The sequence below is a fragment of the Macaca fascicularis genome, chromosome 12 (genome assembly GCF_037993035.2).
Source record: "Macaca fascicularis isolate 582-1 chromosome 12, T2T-MFA8v1.1".
NCBI lineage: Eukaryota > Metazoa > Chordata > Mammalia > Primates > Cercopithecidae > Macaca > Macaca fascicularis.
Genome location: NC_088386.1, coordinates 39,191,191 through 39,213,347, shown reverse-complemented (window position 1 = coordinate 39,213,347; position 22,157 = coordinate 39,191,191). Strand labels below are relative to the sequence as shown.

At 37.2% G+C, this 22,157-nt stretch overlaps 2 protein-coding genes across 21 annotated transcripts in view; one reads left to right on the top strand and one right to left on the bottom strand.

The window, feature by feature from the left end:
- The window catches only part of ARHGAP15 (Rho GTPase activating protein 15), a 629,485-nt gene that overhangs the window by 92,025 nt on the left and 515,303 nt on the right, over positions 1-22,157 (bottom strand). The gene's annotated exons all lie outside the window — the stretch shown is intronic.
- The window catches only part of LOC135966678 (uncharacterized), a 267,601-nt gene that overhangs the window by 220,994 nt on the left and 24,450 nt on the right, over positions 1-22,157 (top strand). For 5 of the 16 annotated variants that reach the window (XR_012421095.1, XM_074008991.1, XM_074008987.1 and 2 more), the window contains 3 exons: positions 7,636-7,773; positions 10,129-10,177; positions 14,675-14,735. Coding sequence is in view for 14 of the 16 variants with exons in the window: in XM_074008987.1 (XP_073865088.1) it covers positions 7,636-7,773; positions 10,129-10,177; positions 14,675-14,735 (248 nt within the window). In the remaining 2 variants the exon portion in view is untranslated. Of the gene's footprint in view, positions 1-10; positions 188-3,462; positions 6,384-7,635; positions 7,774-10,128; positions 10,178-14,674; positions 14,736-15,044; positions 15,201-22,157 lie in introns of those variants that run through there. The other 11 variants (XM_065526468.2, XM_065526467.2, XM_074008990.1 and 8 more) reach the window with 7 other exon arrangements.

The following is a 22,157-nucleotide window of genomic DNA, read 5'->3' as shown; positions in this document are numbered from 1 at the left end:
CTTTTCTCAGGCCTCCCTATTCCCTGCAGCATAGCAGTGTTAAAATTAGGCCAATGAAAAAACCTACAGTGACCTCTAAGTGTTCAAGTCAAAGAAAGAGGTGCATGCCTCTTTTCCTCTAAATCAAAAGCAGAACATGACTGAGCTTAGTGAGGAAGGCATATTGAAAGCCAAGACAGGCCAAAAGGTAGGTTGCTTGTGCCAAAGAACTAGCCAAGTTTTGAATGCGAAGGAGAAAATTTCTTGAAGGAAATTAAAGGTGCTACTCCAGTGAACACATGGATGATAAGAAAGCAAAACAGCCTTCTTGGTGATATGAAGAAAATTTGAGTGGGCTGGATAGAAGATCAAAGCAGCCACAACATTCCCTTAAGCCAAAGCATAATCCATAGCAGGACCCTAACTCTCTTCAATTGCATTAAGGCTGAGAGAGGTGAGAAAGTTGCAGGAGAAAAGTTTGAAGCTAACAGAGGTTGCTTCCTGAGGTTTTAAAAAGGAAGCTGTCTCTACAGTGTAAAAGTGGAAGGTGAAGTAGCAAGTGCTGATGTAGAAGATGCAGCAAGTTTTCCAGAAGATCTAGCTAACACACTTGATGATGGTGGCTACACTAAACAACAAATTTTAAATGGAGATGAAACATGTTATATTAGAAGATACTATTGAGGACTCTCATAGCTAGAGAAGAGAAGTCAATGCCTAGTTTCACAGCTTCAAAGGACAGGCTGGCTCTCTTTGTTAGGGGTTGATGCAGCTGGTGACTTTAAGTTGAAGCCAGTGCTGATTTACCCTTCTGAATTATGTTAAATCTACTCTGCCTGTGTTCCATAAATTCAACAACCAAGCCTGGATGACAGCATATCTGTTTGTAGTATGGTTTACAGAATGTTTAAGCCCACTGTTGAGACCTACTGCTCAGAGAAACAGATCCCTGTCAATGTATTACTGCTCTAATGGAGGTGTACAAGGAGATCGATGTTGCTTTCATGCCTGCTAACACAATATCCATTCTGCAGCCCATGGATCAAGGAGTAAATTTGACTTTCAAGTCTGGTTATTTAAGAAATACATTTTATAAGGCTATGGCTGCTATAGATAATGAGTACTCTGATGAATGTGGGCAAAGTGAATTGAAAAGATTTGCCATTCTAGATGCCATTAAGAACATTCATGATTCATAGGCAGAGGGGCAAAATAGCAACTTTAACAGGAGCTTGGAAGAAGTTGATTCCAATTCTCATGGATGACTTTGAGGAGTTAAGACTTCAGTGGAGGAAGTAACTGTAGATGTGGTGGAAATAGCAAGAGAACTAAAATGAGAAGTAGAGCCTGAAGATAAATGACTAATTTGCTTAAATCTCATGACAAAACTTTAATGACTGAGAAGTTGCTTCTTTTGAATGAGCAAAGAAAGTGGTTTCTTGAGATGGAATCACCCCTGTTGAAGATACTTTGAAAATTGTGGAAATAACCAATGATTTAGAATATTACATACACTTGGTTGATAAAGCAGTGGCAGAGTTTGAGAGGATTGACTCCAATTTTTAAAGCTGTTCTACTGTGGGTAAAATGCTATCAAGTGGCACTGCATGCTAGAGCAAATTTTTTGTGAAAGGAAGGGCCCATGATGTGGCAAATCTATCTGTTGTCTTATTTTAAGTAATTGTCACAGCTACCCCAACCTTCAGCAGCCCCCCACCCTGATAAGTCAGCGACCATTAACATGGAGGCAAGACCCTCCACCAGCGAAAAGATTATGACTCACTGAAGGCTCAGGTAACCATTAGCATTTTTAAGCACTAACACATTTTAAAATCAAGGCCTGTACATTGTTTTCATAAACATAATGCTATTGCATACTTAATGGACTACAGTATAGTATAAATGTACCTCTTATATGCACTGGGAAACCAAAAAATTTGTGTGACTCACTTCGTTGCACTGTTCACTTTATTGGGATAGTCTGAAACTGAACCCACAATCTCTCTGAGCTATGCCTGTACATTTTCACAAATGTAGGCCCTCACATAACCAACACCAGCTGAGTTACAGGACATTTTTCTCACCCTGAAATTTCCTGCATACATCTTTCCAGTCAATCTCCATCTCCCTCATACGCAACTATTGTTCTGATTTTAGTCATAGATTAATTTCACTTATTCTTGAATGTTTTATAAATGGAATCATGTAGGTATATACTCTTCTATGTCTGGATTCTTTAGCTCAAGAAAAAATGTTAAAATTCATCCATATTGTAGTCTATAGAGGCAGTTCATTATTTTTGAGTACTCTGTGTAATTTGTTGACAAATCCTCCTTTAGATGAGCTTATGAGTCATTCTTCAGTCTTTGGCTATGAGGAAAAAAGCTTGTGGATTCTGGTACAAGTCATTTTTTGGTTGACAAATATTTTCATTGCTCTTGAGTATACAATTAGGAGAAGGATTTTTGGGGTCATGGATTAGGAGCATGTTCAATTTTTAAGACACAAATGCTTTTCTAAAATGATTGTACTATTTTACACTCTCAGCAAAGTACAAGAGTTCCAGTTGCTCACTATTTTCACCAATATTTGGCGTTAGTAGTCTTTTTAATTTTAGCCTTTTTGGTGGGTATAAACTCATATCTGATTGGGATTTTAATTTTTATCCACTGATGACTTTTAATACCAAGAAAGTTTTCATGTGTTCATTGCTCATTTGTATATCTTCTTTCTGAAGGGCTATTATTCTTTTCCCCATTTGTATAGGGTTGTTTGACTGTCTTATGAATTTGCAGTTGTTTATATATATATAGACACACTATATATATATAGACACTATAGACACATTATATATATAGACACATTATATATATAGACACACTATATATATAGACACTACCTTTATCAGATATTTGTGCTATGAACATTTTCTCCCAACTTATGGCTTGCCTTTTCATTTTCTCCCAGCACTTTGGGAGGCCAAGGCAGGTGTATCACTGGAGGTCAGGGGTTCGAGACCAGCCTGGCCCCACATGATGAAACCCTATCTCTACTAAAAATACAAAATTTAGCTGGGCATGGTGACACATGCCTGTAATCCCAGCTACTTGGTAGCCTGAGGAAGGAGAATTGCTTGAACCCAGGAGGCAGAGGTTGCAGTGAGCCAAGATCATGCTACTGCACTCCAGCCTGGGTGACAGAGTAAGACTCCATCTAAAAAAAAAAAAAAAAAAAAAAAAAAAAAGATTGTGTTATGCCCATAAACGTGCTTTCCATGTCTTTGCGTACTTCATAAGTCTCAAAGGTATTCTACACTCTGTTTTTATTCTAGACACTATATAGAAAATCTTTGCCTACTTCATAGGTCTCAAAGATATTCTACAATCTGTTTTTTTTTCTAGACACTATATAGAATTGAATGTTACCTTTAAGTCATCTCAAATTAAATGTTGTATATGTTGTAAAGTAAGAATCAAGGTTTTCTTTTTCTTCTTCTTCTTTTTTTTTTTTTATTACCAATATTGAATCTTCCCTATGCTGTAGCCTCAAGTGTGCCCAGGTGGAAAGCTGGTGCAGTCATGGGGCTCATATCATGTGGTTCCCTTTTCTTATTTTTTCAGTATAATTATTGATGTTTCTTATATTATGTCCAATTTTTTAGCTCTTTAGAATAGGAGGGAAAGTTTATTAGCAGGCAGTCTATTATGGAGAGATGTAAATACTTCCTTTCTGGTATTTTTTTTAACTCAACTTTTCAGTAATTCTTGAAAGTACAGGAATGCAAAATTGTTGTGTCTCAATAACTTCTTGATTTGCTCACTTATTCAAACTATACTTTAAATCAACTCTAAATTATGTGTTTTACCATTGTCTTTGGATATCTCTACTGTTGGCAAAGCAAATAATGTGGAAATTCATTTTTTTAATGTGTTCTCAGATTGCAGTGTGACAGGGTTCCATGGCAAGTGGAAGAGGGCCCAATCTCATACTACCTTTTGGGCCAGATTTCCATTTTACGTGTATCAGTGGACCTGAGTTTAGTTTCTGCCACTTTTTATTAAATTGAACCAGTTTAACTCGAGTGCACAGTTTTGCTAAATTTTGAAATCAAAATTTATCACAGATACTATGTGATAAAATGTATCACAAAATATCTGTAGTGATATCCATTAGTTAACATCATTTGAGTTTTCTATTATACGTTTATGGGCATTTGTCTCATATTTGGGCTCTTCACATCCATGAATTGTGATAGTTCTTTGTATTCTAACAATGAGCCACTTTATGGGTTTTTGCCTGTCATTTATGTGTGCTTTTATGTTCTACTTAGATTTTTTTTTTTTAATATCTGAGAACCTCCATTTACACTGAAGCCCACCTCAGATAAGTCTGTCTGATGCTGTATCTCAATGCTTTAGTTTTACCAGACCTTAATGACTTCCTCTATATCTTATACCTCTCTTGAAGTGAAAACCTACCAATGTGTTCCAAATAATGTAATTCATCTACCTTTATGTAGGTAAAATATTATTTTTATTAAAGCAGGCATGACAGGACCTAAGTTATAATTACTGATACAGTTTATTAACAATGGGCATTTCATAGCACCAAGTACATACCATTTGTCTGTTTTATACATCAAACCTTCTGTAAAGTTCCTGTTATGGAACCTGAATAGATCAAGAATAGACTTGAATAGATCAAGAATGACAATTCTCTTACCTTCGGCTTATGATATAAGAGGAGAGCGCAGGCTGCAATTCACATTAAGCAAACTGTTATGAAGCTACCTATGTGGACATTCTACATTATATTTAAAGGAATACATAAAGACAATCAAAAACTTTACAAATAATGTGTTAGGAGACAGTTGAATATGCTGCATAATGAAGTCTTTAAAGATTATACAGAGATAGGGATAAATGATAGGTAACTGGATTTCGTGAAAGTACCTCCAGCAAAGCGAACTGAAGGTACAGTATAGCTATAGGTCATTTTTCATGTTCAATAATAATGACCCAACTAAAGAGCATTCCTGAAGTAAATGAAATGACTTTGCCACTATTTGTTTAATTGGACACCTATAAGTGTGTTATTTGCTTAATCACACTAAAATTTTGCAAAGATAAAATATCTAAAATAATCTCATCCAAGATGTCTGTAAAGATGAAGTTCTTTAGTCAAATCAATAATCCTTCACTTTTCTCACCAAAGGCAAAATTATCTCGTAAGTCAAGGATGATGCACTGTAGCTAACTCCTCTGATGTGTCAAAAAGAGCCTTTGCTCATGGCAGATTCGAAGGAGCTACTTTTTCAGGCAGCCACTCAAGTAGAAATACTCAGAATACCATACATGCATACCTAGAAGCAAATCCCCCACCGATATATATATAAAAAAACCTGATTAAAAAAGCGAAACTTTTGAACCACCAAACCAAAATAATAGTTTTGCAAAAGGATCCCTTCAAAAGAAAACCTAAAGCTGCGTCTTCATTGCATTATATTGCATGAACCTTGTTCGTACTAATGTTCAATTGTTGTTCAACCGGTAACATAGACTATGCTATTTAGCTTTCTGACACATCATTTTCTCAGTTGGTATGCCATTAGCACATTTTCTTAAAGAAAATATAACTGTAGAAAGGAGGTAGTGTAATGAAAGCCAGAAGAACAAATGAGTATTCCCGAGAGTACTTTTTCAGTAATTTCTGCCAATAGCTTTCTTTGTCTTTGGCCCGTTGTTTTGCCTCAGTTCACCCACTGTGTTTAGTGCATCAATTCACCTGCTGATTAAACAGAGAGAAAGTGTTCATGTTTGGAAACCCACAATATGCAAAGCAATTATTTTCTTTAAAATATATACCTAGAAACAATTTGACATATAAAACACAGTTTTCCTGTAGATTTAATAGAACAGGGCCGGTCCTGCTGCCTGCAGTGGACCTGATGATGGAATAAGAGACAGTGAGGACTTAGGTAGATGTTACTGGGGCACAGAAAGAAATTTGGTCTAAGATGGTAGGGTGGATTTGAATGGTGATGTGTTCACCATCACTGGCTGAACAGTACAAAGAGCAGGATGCCAACAGAGGCTTCTGGTCTCCAGTGACCTATTGGGTCCCTTACTCTGTCAGGCTATGAACCACCTGGAACATGGGGTGTGCTGCTGTGAAGAATTGGCACAGGTGGGCAGAGTGCACTTAGGTGGATCCCTGAACTTCTGCATCTTTTGCTCTGCCTTTTTGCTGGGCAAAAGTCTGAGTCATCAGTCTCACTGATCTTCAAACCCAGATTTTGTCATCTGGCCTGGATCAACCTCCAATATAAGATATGATATGTTTTACGAAGAAAATATGTTGACACCAAGAAAAAACACAATAGCAACAGAAATACAGAGAAACAGGTGAGGTCTTTTCATTATGAGGGGAGTAAAAGTAGAAGATATGAATAAAGGAGGCTGAAATGCAGTTGGGAGCAGAGGTGGGGTTTGCTCAAAGGATGTTGAGAAGTAGCAAGAGCTTTTCTGTATGGGGTCTGATTCTTAGAGTTTTCAAGCCTCTTCTGTCTATTCCATGGTACTTCATGGACTGCCACACTGGGGCTCCATTCACCCCTGGTGTCTGAAGTCTGCCTTTACCTTAAGCACTAATGGGCATTTAAGAAACTCTAGGCCGGGCGCGGTAGCTCAAGCCTGTAATCCCAGCACTTTGGGAGGCCGAGACGGGCGGATCACGAGGTCAGGAGTTCGAGACCATCCTGGCTAACACGGTGAAACCCCGTCTCTACTAAAAAATACAAAAAACTAGCCGGGCGAGGTGGCGGGCACCTGTAGTCCCGGCTACTCGGGAGGCTGAGGCAGGAGAATGGCGTAAAAACCCGGGAGGCAGAGCTTGCAGTGAGCTGAGATCCGGCCACTGCACTCCAGCCTGGGCGACACAGCAAGACTCCGTCTCAAAAAAAAAAAAAAAAAAAAAAAAAGAAACTCTACATGCCTTGCACACACAGCTTGAACAGGATGCTACCCTTGCTGCTTGTGTCAGCCTAAACTTAACTTCAGCATGGTACACCAGACTTCCATTTGGTCCCCTTTTGCCTCTATTTTGTTGTTAGTTCTCAGATCAGATATATCCTGGCTCCCTCAGGATATATGTGGCCATCTCCCTGTCCTTCAGGTCTGAGGACTCTCGTTTTCCCAGACTAGCAGAATACCCTCAGGCAAGTGTTTTGCTGGATTATAAAATATATCTTCTAGGATCTGAATGTTTGTGTTTCCTCAAAATTTGTATGTTGAAACCTAGTCACCATGATATCAGAAAGTGGGGACTTTGGGAGGTAATTAGGTAATAGGATTAGTGCGTTTATGAAAGAGACTCCAGAGAGCTGCCTTGCCCCTTCCAACATTGTGGGGACACAGCTAGAAGGTGTCATCTATGAACTAGGAAATGTAGTTCAACAAACCATGGCTGTTGCTATCATTACCTTTTAAAATTTCCATATGGTACCTATACTTGTGGCGGTGCTTCAAAGGTCTGAGCCATGACATGGGAGGTTTAGTTTGTCCATTCATTAATTCATTCAATTTGCTGTACTCTATGTGCTATTCTAGGCATTAGATCTAAGTTTGTACTTTTCTCACTGGTTCCATCTTGGTATAGGCAAGTGATTCATGTCCAACTATGCCTCAAAATAGGAGACATGGGAGAGGTAATGTGGTACGGTGGCTAAGGAAGCTGGCTTTGACAATACACAGGCGAAGTTTGAACACAAGCCTTTCTACTGGACAGCTGAATAAGGTAAATAACTTTTCTATACCTGAAATTTTCTTATCTGAAAAATAGAGATAATTATAGTATCTATCTCTTAGGGTTGCTGTGAAGCTTAAGTGGACACTTTTAGTGTTCTTAGATTAGTACCTGGTCCATAAATGCTCAATCAATGTTAGCTGTAATTAAGGTTTTAAGGTTTAAGCTCAGGGGTCTGAGGCCTGATAGGAGTTTAAACTTTCAACCTGGTTACCGATTCCAATATTAAACAATTAAAATTTAGATTCTTTTATAGACAGAAGACTATTTCTTTTAAATTACATTTTACTTCTAAATGAATTTAATTTTTCTCCCATCCTTCCTCTTTGGGAAATATTATTGGAACCAAATTTTGTGTTATAAATTGGAATAATTTTGTGGCCTGGATCCTTGATTTTATGGAGAATTCTTGAAGAGTTTCATTGGGATTGTCTATGTATTTAGCTTCAGATGGAAAGCTGAAATTGCTCATCAAAGTATTGCAGTAAGAGTGATTTGAACCACAAGTAGATCAGAACTTCAGGCTTCTCTAAGACGAGAAAATAACTGACAGATGAACTGCAGAAAAAGAAAGGGGGTGACTTATTTAGAGTGAGATGGTCATGTAGGCTGTACAAAAAAGAAGAGTCAGAGAACAGGCTTGTCAAACAGCTAATTGCACCTGCAAACAAAGGACATAGTTTAAAGCTCGGGTTTTAGAAAGGAATGCTAGTCTCTCATTTGTATTTTCAGCTGGATCTGCGTACATGGGTAATATCACCACAATCGACGGTGTCATCTTTGAATAGGGAGGAATAGAGACTCACACAGAGCTTGCACCAGGGAGATTCTACACACAGATGAACAATTCATTAGTCATTCAGAGCTGAAAGCTGTCGCCAAACTTTGCTCTGTATGCTGAAAACAATACAATGATCAAAAAAAGAAAATAGAAATCAAGGCAGTGAGGTAACCCTTTAGGAAGTGATGGTAGTGTTACATTAACATATTGTCAAGATCCAGAAAAATCTGAATATCTACACAGTACTTTCTATCCTATGAGATTTGAAACTTAGACTTCATTTCAGGTTTGCCAACAGTGTTACCTAGTTCCCAGTCTAAAATTTCTAAATCTACAAAACATACTTCAACCCTTTCTCCTTGATTCTCTTCAACTTTTTTAAAAAAATTTCTCTTTTTAAAAATATTTTTTAAAATATATTTTTATATATGTATTTATTTTTTGAGACAGGGTCTTGCTCTGTCACCCAGGCTGGAGTGCAGTGGTACAAACATAGCTCACTGCAGCCTCAACTTCCTGGGTTCAGGTGATCCTTTCATCTCAGCTTCCCGAGTATCTGGGACAACAGGCACATGCCGCCAAGCCTGGCTAACTTTTGTATTTTTGGTAGAGATGGAGTTTCACCATGTTGCCTAGGCTGGTTTCAAACTACTGAGTGCAAGCAATCCACCTTGGCTTCCTAAAGTACTAGGATAAGGGTGAGAGCCACCAAGCCCCACCATCAGTGTATATTTTTTTTCTGAACTTTTATCATATAAGTTATCACAAATTATGATAAATTGCATTTTCCTGAAGATTAAATTAACAAACTTCCCTTTAGCACTTACTAAGAACACATACTCCTTGAGAAGACATACTTTTTAAATACCCTTGTGTGTCTCATTTATTCCTTCTCCCTCTATTCCATTAATTCAACATTCATTATTTTATTAATCTATATAAAAACAATGTCACATTTCAACTGTTTATCATGTAAGCAATATTATGTCGACTTAACATGTGGTAGGCAGAATAATAGAACTTCAATTATGATGGCCATATCCTAATCTCTGGAACCTAAGAAAATGCTGTCTTTGTGGCAAAGGTGACTTTGCAAGTGTGATTAAGTTAAGGACTTTGAGGTGAGAAGATTATCCTGGATTACTGGGGTGGGCCTGATCTGATCACTTGGGTCTTTAAAAGCAAAGAAATCCTTGTTGTGGTCAGTGAGAGATATGAGAATGGAAGAATGTTAGAGAGATGCAACGTTGCTGGTTTTGAAGATGCAGGAAGCTGGCTATTCCCAATTTAGGGAATGTGGGAGGCCTCTAGAACTGGAAAAGGCAAGAACACGGGTTCTCCCTAGAGCCTTCAGACAGAAATACAGTTCTAAGAACACTCTGATTTTAACCCAGTGAGACCTGTGCCAGACTTCTAAACTACAGAACTGTAAGAAGTTGCAAAGTTTGTGGTAATCTGTTACAGCAGCAATAGAAAACTAATAGAACATGGGATGAGATACAATGAAGACACAGCCTTGTTATTTGCTGGCCGTCACAAACTCTCTTTGTTGTTTCTACTCCTAGGTAAAAGGTCATGAATTAGGAGAAGACTTATCTCAAGGAAACATATATGGTAAGCCCAATCTTTAAGCACATAGCCCTTACTTTTCAATTTCTCCTACTTGTACTCAAATCAAGATGACTCCAGTGGAGATACATCACATGTATAGTTCATTGAGTTTTACACAGGTCTGTCGCTAAGTGAGTAATTTCCTGAAATGTTCTCCTAATAATTCATAAAGTGTTCATTTTAGGGTTCATTCTTATTCTTACAATTTTTAAATAAAGTCCTCCTTGTTTCCCACCCTTTGATTCTTAGGTTAAACCACTAACCCTGCTTTAATCTGTCAGGGTACATTTCCCTTTGTGGGTTCCCAAATTCTGCCAAAAAGTGTGGAACTTTGGTATCTGCCTGAAAGCAGTATCAGCAAAAACAACTTTTCCCTAAATGCAATTGGAATTCCCATTGTCTGCTACATTTTCTGGGATTACAGAATAGGAAAGACATGCGACAGTTGGAGAATTATACAGAATGTGGAGGAGGAAGGAGAAATGTATTGATACAATTTTTAAAAACAGATCGAATGGGTACACTTTAAGTAATAGGTTTTACAGAGAGGTAAGTTTGAGTGGAGGAGTTAGCATGGAAGCGATAAAGGACCCCATCATCCCAGGCTATGAAGTTTGTCACATGGCAGCAAAACATTTGAGACTCACATCTGTTGTATTTTGGAACACAGACCACGTGCCTACCCACACATTAGAAGCAATGGTAGGAAAAATTCAAAATTCAGGATGTTGGCTCATGGTGGCTACTTCTAGCATCTTTCCTTAAGATGAACACCCACCTATTCAAATTCTCTTGGGAGGTAAAAAAAAAAAAAAACTGCAAGATAGAAAGCATTGACTAAACCAAGTTCCAGAGAAATGGGCAGAACACAGAAACTAGTTCCTAAGACATGGGTATTTCCAGAATTCCCACAAAAGGCCTCTAGAACTAATGAAAGCCGATATAATAGACTAGAAACAAACCAGAAGTCTTCTAAATTTTTTAAAGGGCTTGTATTACCACATAAACCCATGCCTGGCTAAGAAGGGCAGACAACTCCTTAATGTCGCCACTAGCCCCTAGGCGGTAGTGGCTGGGAAGGGATACTGCTAAAGAATGTCCTCCTTTCTCACCTGTGACTGTGGAAAGCAATGGGCACCTAAGAATCTTTCAGAAAGAAGAACTAAGAGCTATCAGACTGGCTGATCCAGGAAATCACTACCCAGCCAGGGTATGGAAGACACACTCTTCCTGGTCAGCAGAATATCACACCAGCTACCATAAGCTCTCCACGGCTCACTTTTCCAAATAGAATTTTAAAAAAATATTTAATGAATAAAGATGAGTATATTCAAGCTGCACAATGTGATAATTTGATATATGTATACACTGTGTAATAGTTACCACAAGTAAAATTAACATATCCATCACCCCCATGCCACATATTAGATCCCCACTAAATAGAAATTTTAGTTGTTATCCCCTTTTTCCCTACTTATAAGTTTTAAGTGCTGTGGTGGCAGATAGGTATTGTTAAGATAGAAAAGTCACATCACACCTCAGATTTTTGGAGCTCTATTTGGAACATATATGGAAGAGTAGCTGTATGAGGCTGCGTGAGCAGTGAGTGGTTTCAAGTAGATACGAGGGCTGTGAAAGTAAACATTGAGCAGAAGGGTGCATGTGCATATCAGGCAGTCAATGGGTTGGGCAGGAGATACTGTTGACTGTCTATCCTGCATCTATTCTTCTCCTCCTCTTTCTAAAGAGAATTCTGGTATTGTTCAGTGATGTATTATAAGACTCGTCCCTGATTCAAGATATCAGCTGTGATTAATTCAAATGGAAATGACCTGGCTATATTAAGAAATGGACATGTGATAGAAGTCAAATCAATTAAGTGAAAGGAAGTGTGTGTGTTTGAGATTCCTGAAAAATACCCTCCTCTATCCCTTCCCAGAAGTGACAGAGGAAGGACATGGTTTGTGTTGCCACTGGTGAGCGTTCTACACAATGCTGCAATCAGCATTAGGATGAAGCCAGCTCTACAGGCGGCAGAGCAGCAAAAAACAATGGGCCTGGGTCTGTGATCTCCATCGTTGAATCCCTGTATGAACAAACCCTGTAATTTACCCTACCTCTGGATTTCTAGTTCCATGAGCCAAAACATTGCCTCTTTCCTTAAACCCTGTTGAGTTGGTTTTCTGTCAATTACAGCTAAACCCTATCCAACGGACACAGTACTTGATACCAATGTAAGAATAATTGGAAGTCTCTTTGTAATTTACAGGAGAAAATAATTAGGACAGTTTAATTCTGAGATACAAGATATGAACATAATGGTTAAGAGTATAGGCTTTTGAGACAAATATACCTGAAATTCTGCCCTGCTCTGTCCATTACTGCCTATACATGTCTTCTATGAACTCTAGTCTTCAAATTGGTACAATGAAGATAATAAACCTAGCTTATAAGAGAGCTGTAGAGAGTAAACAAGATAACGCACATAAAATTCCTGTCATGAAGTAGATGTTCAATAATTGCAACCACCATTTTAATGGCCAGAGAAAAAATTAAGATCCCTTGGTGAGAATTTCTGTACAGGAAGATGGCTCAAGAGGAATCCAATGCTCTAAAAGATGAAATTCTGGGAATTACAATTTCAAATGATTCTGATGAGAAAGAAAAGGAGTAGTTACTGAAGGAACTGATGTGGCCGCATAGGGATGTTTTCAAAAAATGTATATTGAAAGATAGGAGAGAACTGTTATGACAAGGAATGAATAAAAAACAGGAACACTAAACTGAAGGAACAGAATCAGAAGGACTGAGGCACTGACAGAATTTGAATTGAACAAAGTCTCAAAATAATGTCCCAAGGCCACAATAGGAACAAATCAATGACAAATCAACAAATCAAATCAGGAGGGGAGAGACTATGACATGAAGAAATGACAAAGAGAAAATAAGACTGTTTGAAATCTGAACTAAGCAATAAGCAATATGATAGACATAATATAGGTGGAATGACTAGAGAACAAAATAATAGTTTACTCATTTTCAAGGTAAAATGCTAGTTCTCTGAACTCTTAAATTATACTTTGAAACATTAAAGGCCATGTTGACTTGATTTTTACTTAGCTATGAAAAACATTATGAAATAAGATATCATGTAAATTAGATTCATATCAAATTGAATTCACAATAAATTCCAGGAAGAAATTTTTCTAGTACAAAAAGATAACTGTTCTTTAGCCTGAAGTGTACATCAGCGACATACTATTTTTCTGAATAAGCGTGGTATTCAGTTTGCCTGAGAAACACATAAACATAATAAACATAGTATTTCATTTGCACAGAAACAGCTTTTTTTTTTTTTTTTTTTTTTGAGACGGAGTCCTACTCTGTCGCCCAGGCTGGAGTGCAGAGGCACGATCTCGGCTCACTGCATGCTCCGCCTCCCGGGTTCACGCCATTCTCCTGCCTCAGCCTCCCGAGTAGCTGGGACTACAGGCACCCACCACCACGCCCAGCGACATTTTTTGTATTTTTAGTAGAGACGGGGTTTCACTGTGTTAGCCAGGATGGTCTCGATCTCCTCACCTCGTGATCCGCCCGCCTCTGCCTCCCAAAGTGTTGGGATTACAGGCGTGAGCCACCGCGCCCGACCAAAACCAGCTTTTTAAAAGTATTTGATCAACAATAAATTCTTAAAATGTTTATTAGTGATTTCACTAATGGATAACATGCCCTCATCCCTACACACACACACCAGAAACTTTGTCTTAGAAACTTTGTCCGTGTCTGTCCAAAATAGAAGTCAGAAGGGAGGTCTTCGTGACCAAGTTCTGCTTTAGGCCTGACCCAGGTAAATCTGCTGAAGAGAAGGAGGAGTACTCTTTCTCTGACTCAGGAGGCCAGGAGAGAACACAGTTTTCTCACCAGGGAAGGCTTCGGAAATAATTCACATACAGGTGAACTGCTTTTAGAAAGCACTTTTCCGTTACCTGCCCCCAGAGTGAAGTTCAAAAGAAAAGGGAATAAAATGTTCTCCATCAAGATCTCTGGGGCTGTGGTGTTTTCGACTACTGGAGAGTTGCTTGATTCAGAACATTATCACCTTCAGGAATAGGAAATAGTCATTTCTTTACCCAGACAGTCTTTTACTCTTGGAACAAGGGGCCTAAAAAGCTATTCTCACAGAAGGCTTTTCTTGCTTTTAAAAACACAATCAAATTGGTTCCACTGGAGTGGGATATAAGGAAGGGCACCTCTTCTACTTTTGCACAAGTAATTGACTAGCCTAATTAGATTGCCCAAGTGTTTAGATGCCTTGGTGACGGGCACTTTATAAATACTGTATATAGCGAAACCGGGAGCATCCCTTGCGACAATAATAGCCATAGTTAGCTCTGATAGGTTGGGAAGACACAAGCCAAATGCTTTGCCACATTCCATAACATTTATTGATAGTTATTTATGTTGACATTTTCAGCCATTTGTGGTGTCTTTTTACTCTAGATCTGTGGGTAGTGTGGTCAAAGATGACTTCTGCAGATAAAAACATCATCTTATATGCAAGGTAAGCATCATTGTGGATTCTGCACAATAACTAAGAAACTATTATAACTAAGAAATATTATAACTTATAAGCAACTGCCATCTAGAAATTAAGCAGCACTTAATCAATTCAGAATGAGAACGTACTTAAACAAGACCTGCAGTGAGTGAAAAACCACATACTGCATAGAAGCTAATGGTTTTTTGATCCTAGAAGAAAACCAGATGATATTCTCTAGTTGTTGACATAAATCTGGAAAATGGACATACTGAATGCTGAGTTGTCTTGTTCTTCTTTTGAAACTTTTTATTTTTGGCATCACTTGTTAAGGTGGGGCAACCTTGGTGAGGCTGACTGCCAAGAGTCAAACTGTGGATTTGTTGGAAGCAGGAAGACACTGATTCTTGTTTTTGGTCTATGTACTTAATTCTTCCAAACTGCATGGTAATTTTTCATTTTTATTTTTACCAAGGTTAGTACCACCAGGTAGGTACCTAGCATAGTAAGGCTGTAATATATAGAAGCTAAAATCCTTGCTCCCAAAATCAACTCTACTATGGGGAAGAAAGGAAAACTAACATTTAACAGTGCCAGGCTTCATGCTAGAAATTACACATCGAAAGATATTAATACTTAAAATAATCTTATCAGTTAGATAACAGATTCATTCTAAAGATGAGAAAATTGATGTGTTGAAGTACTGTTGATTACCACACAGTGTCTGGCAGTATATGGTAGGGCCCAAATTTGAACCCATTTACCTGACTTTAAGGTTCATATTCTCTCCATAACACCATGTTTTACTTCCTCATTGAAAAATGCTGCCCTTAAGAATGATGCAATGGACTTTGGGGATTTGAGGGGAAGAGTGGGAGGGAGTCGAGGGATAGAAGACTACAAATATGGTGCAGTGTATACTGCTCGGGAGATGGGTGCACCCAAATCTCACCACTAAACTTACTCGTGTACTGTAACATATAAACTTACTCATGTAACCAAATACCACCTGTACCGCAATAACTTAAGGGAAAAAATGCTGCCCTAGGGAAATAAGTTATTACCTTTGCCATTAGTTTATCAGAATTCATATTTTAACATTTTTTGATGGAGAGTCTTGCTATATCACCCAGGCTGGTCTCAAACTCCTGGGCTCAAGCAGTCCTCCCACCTTAGCCTCCAGAGTAGCTGAGAATACAGATGTGTGCCACCACACCCAGCCAATTCTTTTTTATTTTTTAGGGACAGGTCTTGCTTTGTTGCCTAGGCTAATCTTAAACTCCTTGTCCCAAGCAATCCTCTTGCCTCCTCACCCTCTCAGGTCATATTTTAACTTTTGGTTGTTCTTTTGTCTTTATAATTAATTTCCACATATTCATGAGAACATTACCTGATAATATCACAATATACATAGAGGTAGTTTAGTAAGGGGGAAAGAAGCCAGATTTGGAATAAAAACACTTGGGTTTGAGACTGACAGTTCAAAACAGTGACCCTAGAAATGTCAACCTTTTTGAGTCTCGATTTATTAATTGGATAAATGAGGATGCTTAGAATATCTATTCTCAGAGTGACTGGCAAAATCTGAAAATACTTTAGGGAAGTATGTGATGCATTTTAGCATGATTTCTATACAAAAATTAATATCAAAAAATTTCATATTTAAAGGGCTTTTTCACTTTTTGCAAAATTCACTTACGTAAATCCATTGCAGTGATTTGACTGAATCAGTTCTATACCTGATAATGAAACATTATCACAAACCTAAGCATATTATGCTTTTCTCAACTCCTTTTTGAAGTAAGCTATAGTGACCTCATTGAGAATGATTGCAGGGATGAAATAATCAAAGAGACAATTTACATAGGTAACAAACTGGGCACCTGTCATTTTGAAATATAAAGTGTTCTCTTATACCATTATTTTAAAATTTATTTAATGACACCACACTCCAATAAATCTTCCAAACCATAATTCTCAGAATCTGTTCTGTTTTTTTTCTCTTAATGCCTAGATCTAATTTCCCTATTCTCTACTGTTGACGGTCATTGGCCAACAAATCCTAAAATTTCTACTCCCTGAATATTGCTTAAATAACCAATAGCTTCTTCACTGACTCCCTAGCCCCAGTATTTTTTTGTCTACCCTCTTGCATTCTCTAAATATACATGTTATATTTCAAATCTAATCATGTCATATACTTGTTTAAAATCCTCAGTGGAGGCTGGGCACAGTGGCTCACGCCTGTAATCCCAGCACTTTGGGAGGCCGAGGCAGGCAGATCACGAGGTCAGGAGATCGAGACCATTCTGGCTAACATGGTGAAACCCCGTCTCTACTAAAAATACAAAAATATTAGCCAGGCGTGGTGGCGGGTGCCTGTAGTCCCAGCTACTTGGGGGGCTGAGGCAGGAGAATGGTGTGAACCTGGGAGGCAGAGCTTGCAATGAGCCAAGATCGTGCCACTGCACTCCAGCCTGGGCGACAGAGCGAGACTCTGTCTCCAAAAAAAAAAAAAAAAAAAAAAAATTCTTCAGGATAAAAACTTAGTAGAAAAACTTCCAGAATCTGGGAAGTGACTACACGAATTCATTCATAACACAGTAAAACAGTAGAAGGATAACTTTTGGTAGCTATTATATGCCAGGTACTGTGCCCTGTTCTGGCACTATGGAAACAAACAAAACAGGAATTAAATGGCTAGTCATACCAAACTATACAAACAAAATTACGAAAAGTGCTATAAATGAGGAAAAGGACTGGTGATAAGGGATGCTGACCCCATATGGGGTGCAGGTAGTATTCCTTCAGGAAGACTTATTTCTCTTCTCTTTTATTTCATGTTTGTTAAATTTTAATCAGTTCCTTAAATATTTGTATTCTCCTTCCCTTTGAGGCTAAAGTCAGGAATGAGGGAGATGACATCACTATTCCATAGATAATAAAAGAATGATAAGAAAATATTATGAACAAACTTATGCCAATGTATCTAGCAAAATAGATGAAATGGAGAAATTCTTTGAAATTAGGAATATCCCTGTCTCTATTACAGAAATTGAATTTCTAGTTAAAATTTTTTCACAAAATTGAAGAGGATGGAGTGCTTTGTAGCTCATTCAATTAGGGCCAGCATTGTCCTGATACCAAAACCATACAAAGATATAAGGTGGAAAAAATCATTCAGACTAATATGCTTTATAAATATAGATATGAAAATTCTAGACAAAATTTTAATGAAACTCAAAAATGAACATATGACCAAGTGGGTTTGTACTGGGAATGTGGTTTTGATTTAGCATTTTAAAAATCTATCAATGTAATTATTGTATTAACAAACTAGAAAAGAGAAACCTCATGTTCATCTCAGTAGATGCAGAAAAACTTCTGAGAAAATCCAGCATCTATTTGTGATTAAAAACTCTCAGCAAAATCAGGACAGATGGGAAGGAAAAACGTAAAACTAGCATCATACTTAATAATGAAAGATTGAATGCTTTCCATCTAAAGAAAAGAAGAGGACAGAAATATCTGCTCTCATCATTTCTACTTAACATGGTACTGGAGATTTAGCCAATGCCATAAGGCAAGAAAAAAATGTATCCAGCTAGAAAGCCAAAAAATACTATTATTTTAATCCAAGGATCACATAATCTATGTAGAACATCTGATGCTCTACCAAAAACCTATCAGAACCAATAACTGAGTATTGCAATATTGCAGAGTACAAAACAAAATACAAAACCAGTTACAATTCTGTATAGTAGCATCAAACAAGCAGAAAATGAAATAAGAATATAATTTATAATAGAATTAAAAATATTAAATACTCAGGGATAAATATGACCAAAGGTATGTGTAATTAAAATTGTAAAACACTGTTGTGAAAAATTAAAGAAGACCTCATGAAATAATGAGATATAACTTGTTCTTTGGTTGGAAAACCCTATATTATGAAAATGTCAATTGCACCCAAATTAATCTATAGGTGTAATAGAAAGCCAGTTAAAATTTTGGCAAGCTTTTAAAAATATATGTAAGTTAGCAAGATGATTCTAAAGTTAATGTGGAAATGCAAAGGACTTAGAACAAATGCCAGCAAACTATGACCTGCAGTATACTTCCAGCTTGTTGCCTTCTTTTGTAAATAAAGCTTTACAGGAACACAGTCGTATCATATTGCCTATGGCTGTTTTTTGCACACAAGTGTAGAACTGAGTATTTACAAAAGAAACCATATGTCCTACAAGCCCTAAAATATCAACTCTCTGTCCCTCCACAGGAAAAAAAAAATGCTGACCCTTGACCTAGAATAGCAAAAACAAGTTTGAATAAGAAAAAAGTAAAGAACTATCTGACTTTCAAACTTATATCAAAATTACACTAATAAAGAAAGTGTGGTTCTGGCATTGAGTTAGATATATAAATCAATGACTCAAAGTGGATAGCCTCAAAATAAACCTCTGCTTACATGGACAATAGACAGCTGATAAAAATGCAAAGATGACGGAGAAGAGAAAGGATGGTATTTCCACCATATGCAGAAGACATAAATAATGCTGAAAACTCTATAATCAGAAAACGTAAAAACCTAATAAAAGTGGACAAAATATTTTAATAGACACTTCGCCAAAGAAAACATGAAGATAGCAAATAAGCATGAAAAGATGCCCAATATTACCATTAGGGAAATGGAAATACAAACTACAGTGTAACACCTCTACAAATCTACTTAAATGGCTAAAATTAACTGACCATCCTGAGTGTTAATAAGGATGTGGAGGAAATGCATATCTCCTATACTGCTGGTAGGAATGAAAAATGATATAGTTACTCTGCAATACAGTTTGGTAGCTAATTATAAAGTTAAATATACATCTACCATATGACCCAATCATTCCACTCCTAGGTATTTATGCAAGAGAAATGAAAGCATATGTTCATATAAAGGCTTATACACAAGTATTCATTGCAGCTTCATTTGTAATAACCCCAAACTGACCACTCCAAATGTCTATCAACAAGTAAATAAAATCATAAGCAAATTTTATTGTATCCATACAGTGGAATGCTACTTAGCAATAAAATCACTTGATACACAACAACAGCATTAATGAAATTTAAAATAAATTGCTCTACGCAAAATAAACCGGAAACAAAAAAGCAAATCATTTTCTATGGGGCAGGGACCAGGGAGTGGAGGAATGAAATTATGAAAGGGCATGGGGAAACCTTTGGGGGTGAAAGTTGTGCTCGTAATTTTGGTGAAAAAATCTGTATGAATCACTGCAATACAGCACAATTTTACCTTTATATTACTATAGCTTTTATTGAAAATGAACACATAACAAAAGCAAGCAAACTTAAATGCTCCCTGATTTTTATTCTGGATAAGACTAGGAAACCTATGTTTCAGTGAATTCATTGCAGTGCACTTTTTCTGTTGATCACAAGATATAAGTAATTGACAGTCTTATGTATGAACAATGTACTTAGTGCATAGAGATACAGGAGTTTCCTCCAGGAGTCCTCTAGAACACCGTGGGAACGTATCTCTAGCATAGCAAAAATGCACAACCTATGGTGCTGATTTGGGTGAAAATGAACCATGAGATGAGTGCTATGTAATCACACCCTGGAGTTGATTTTGAAGATCATATTTTACTGTAAGGGTTTTGATAATAAAATAACATATTTCAAAACTTAACAAATAGGGAGGTATGTTAACTGCCACCATATATGGCAAATATGATATGACAAATTAAACCAAGAATTTAATTTCATCTTCAGTATGTACTACAGAAACCCCAGCAATACCAAATGAATTGTATTGACAATCAGGATTTGCCATGTATAAAAACCTTCAATTTTACCGTCCTCAAAACAAGGCAAAGGTGCTTTCGTGTCTCCTTCATTTAGCTATGCTCCTAACTTTGAGAATACTTAGTGGGTGCAGTTCCCAAGAATTGGGAAAATCAGATGAAAGACTTGGTTCACTAAGGAACTGCAAACATCCAAGGAAGGTACTGTAAGGTATAGCACCATAAAACCATCACATTTTGAGCCAGCAAAGATGATTACAGATTACTTAATTCAATAATCCCATTTTAAAGAGGCAAACTACAGATCTGAGAGGACACATGACTTGTTTGATGTGGTGGAACTCATTAGCGCCTGAAGCAGGAGAATTTAAATCACTTCCCAACCCACTGTTTTCTTGGTAAAGCATTCTTGCGTTTGAATAATGATGGTGCCACCTCAGGTAGGTAATAAAAATAGACACTTCACCAAAGAAAACCGAAATGTTATATCATTTTGGAGAAAACAAATCTACATAGTCCCAGCATCTGTCTCTCAACGCATCAGGATACATAGCTAGATAACATTTTTTAGTTATTTTTTTTCCCTAGAGTACTAATTGACTACTTAGTTTACTGACTGAGTTTAAAAGAAGACAAAAACTCCAACAACATGAAACTGGAAGACAAGAAAAAATTTATAAAATTTTGGAAATTATTAAATATTTGTGGTAAAAAATAGTTTTTAATGAAATGGTTATTCTTCACTTACTCTGGCAGTCCCTAAAGTGTAATGTACTTTATAGGAGAAAGTATTTCACTGCCGTCATTCATGTTAGATACTAGTTCCTTCCACCTGTAAAATGGGTAGAACTCTGAGTTCTAGTCATCCAAAGTGGCCAGTTCATAGACTGTCCAATTAGCATTTCCACAGTATTGGCATGCAGGCAGAATCTTGTCATTTTCATTTCCTTGTATTAAAGGGCACACATTTGTTCAATACCTTCCTTATTCAATGATTGTGGAAAACAGACTACATCTGCTGGAGAGCAAACATTGTTTCTTCTCTCCAGATGTCTGCTTTTTCTCCCAGAAGTTGGAGAGCATTGGACAAGCAATAACAGATGATGAACACATGCATAACTACAAATGGGCAAGCTGATTGTTTTCAAAATTGGTATAAACATTTGCTCTTGGGTTGAGATTTAGCCCATAGCAAATCTTTACATTTGCGTTCTAAACTCCCAACTAAAAAAAATGTTTATAATGGAAGTGCTGACAACGTGAAAATTCAGTTACGGTCAGGAAAGCAGTTTTGTTTAAAAATGCCATTTTGCACTTCCATATTTACTTCCTAACCAGGGACTGAGATGTCAATTTCTCCAAAGTTTTGTTTTCTTGTCCAAAGGAGAATTTGAGGACTGTTTTGAAATGAACAAGAGATCTGACTTTCAGTGTGTTGCTTCTTCAGAAAACATCAAAGTATAGAACCACATGCTGGTTACTTAACTGGTTACATTGATGACGACGATGATGATGAATGATAGGAGAAAATTAAGCTTGTTGCTAGAGAGAGAGGTTTTGCTTTTTTACAGTATTTGATAAATATAGCAAGTTTTAGGAAATACCTTTCTCTCTACGACCTTGACTA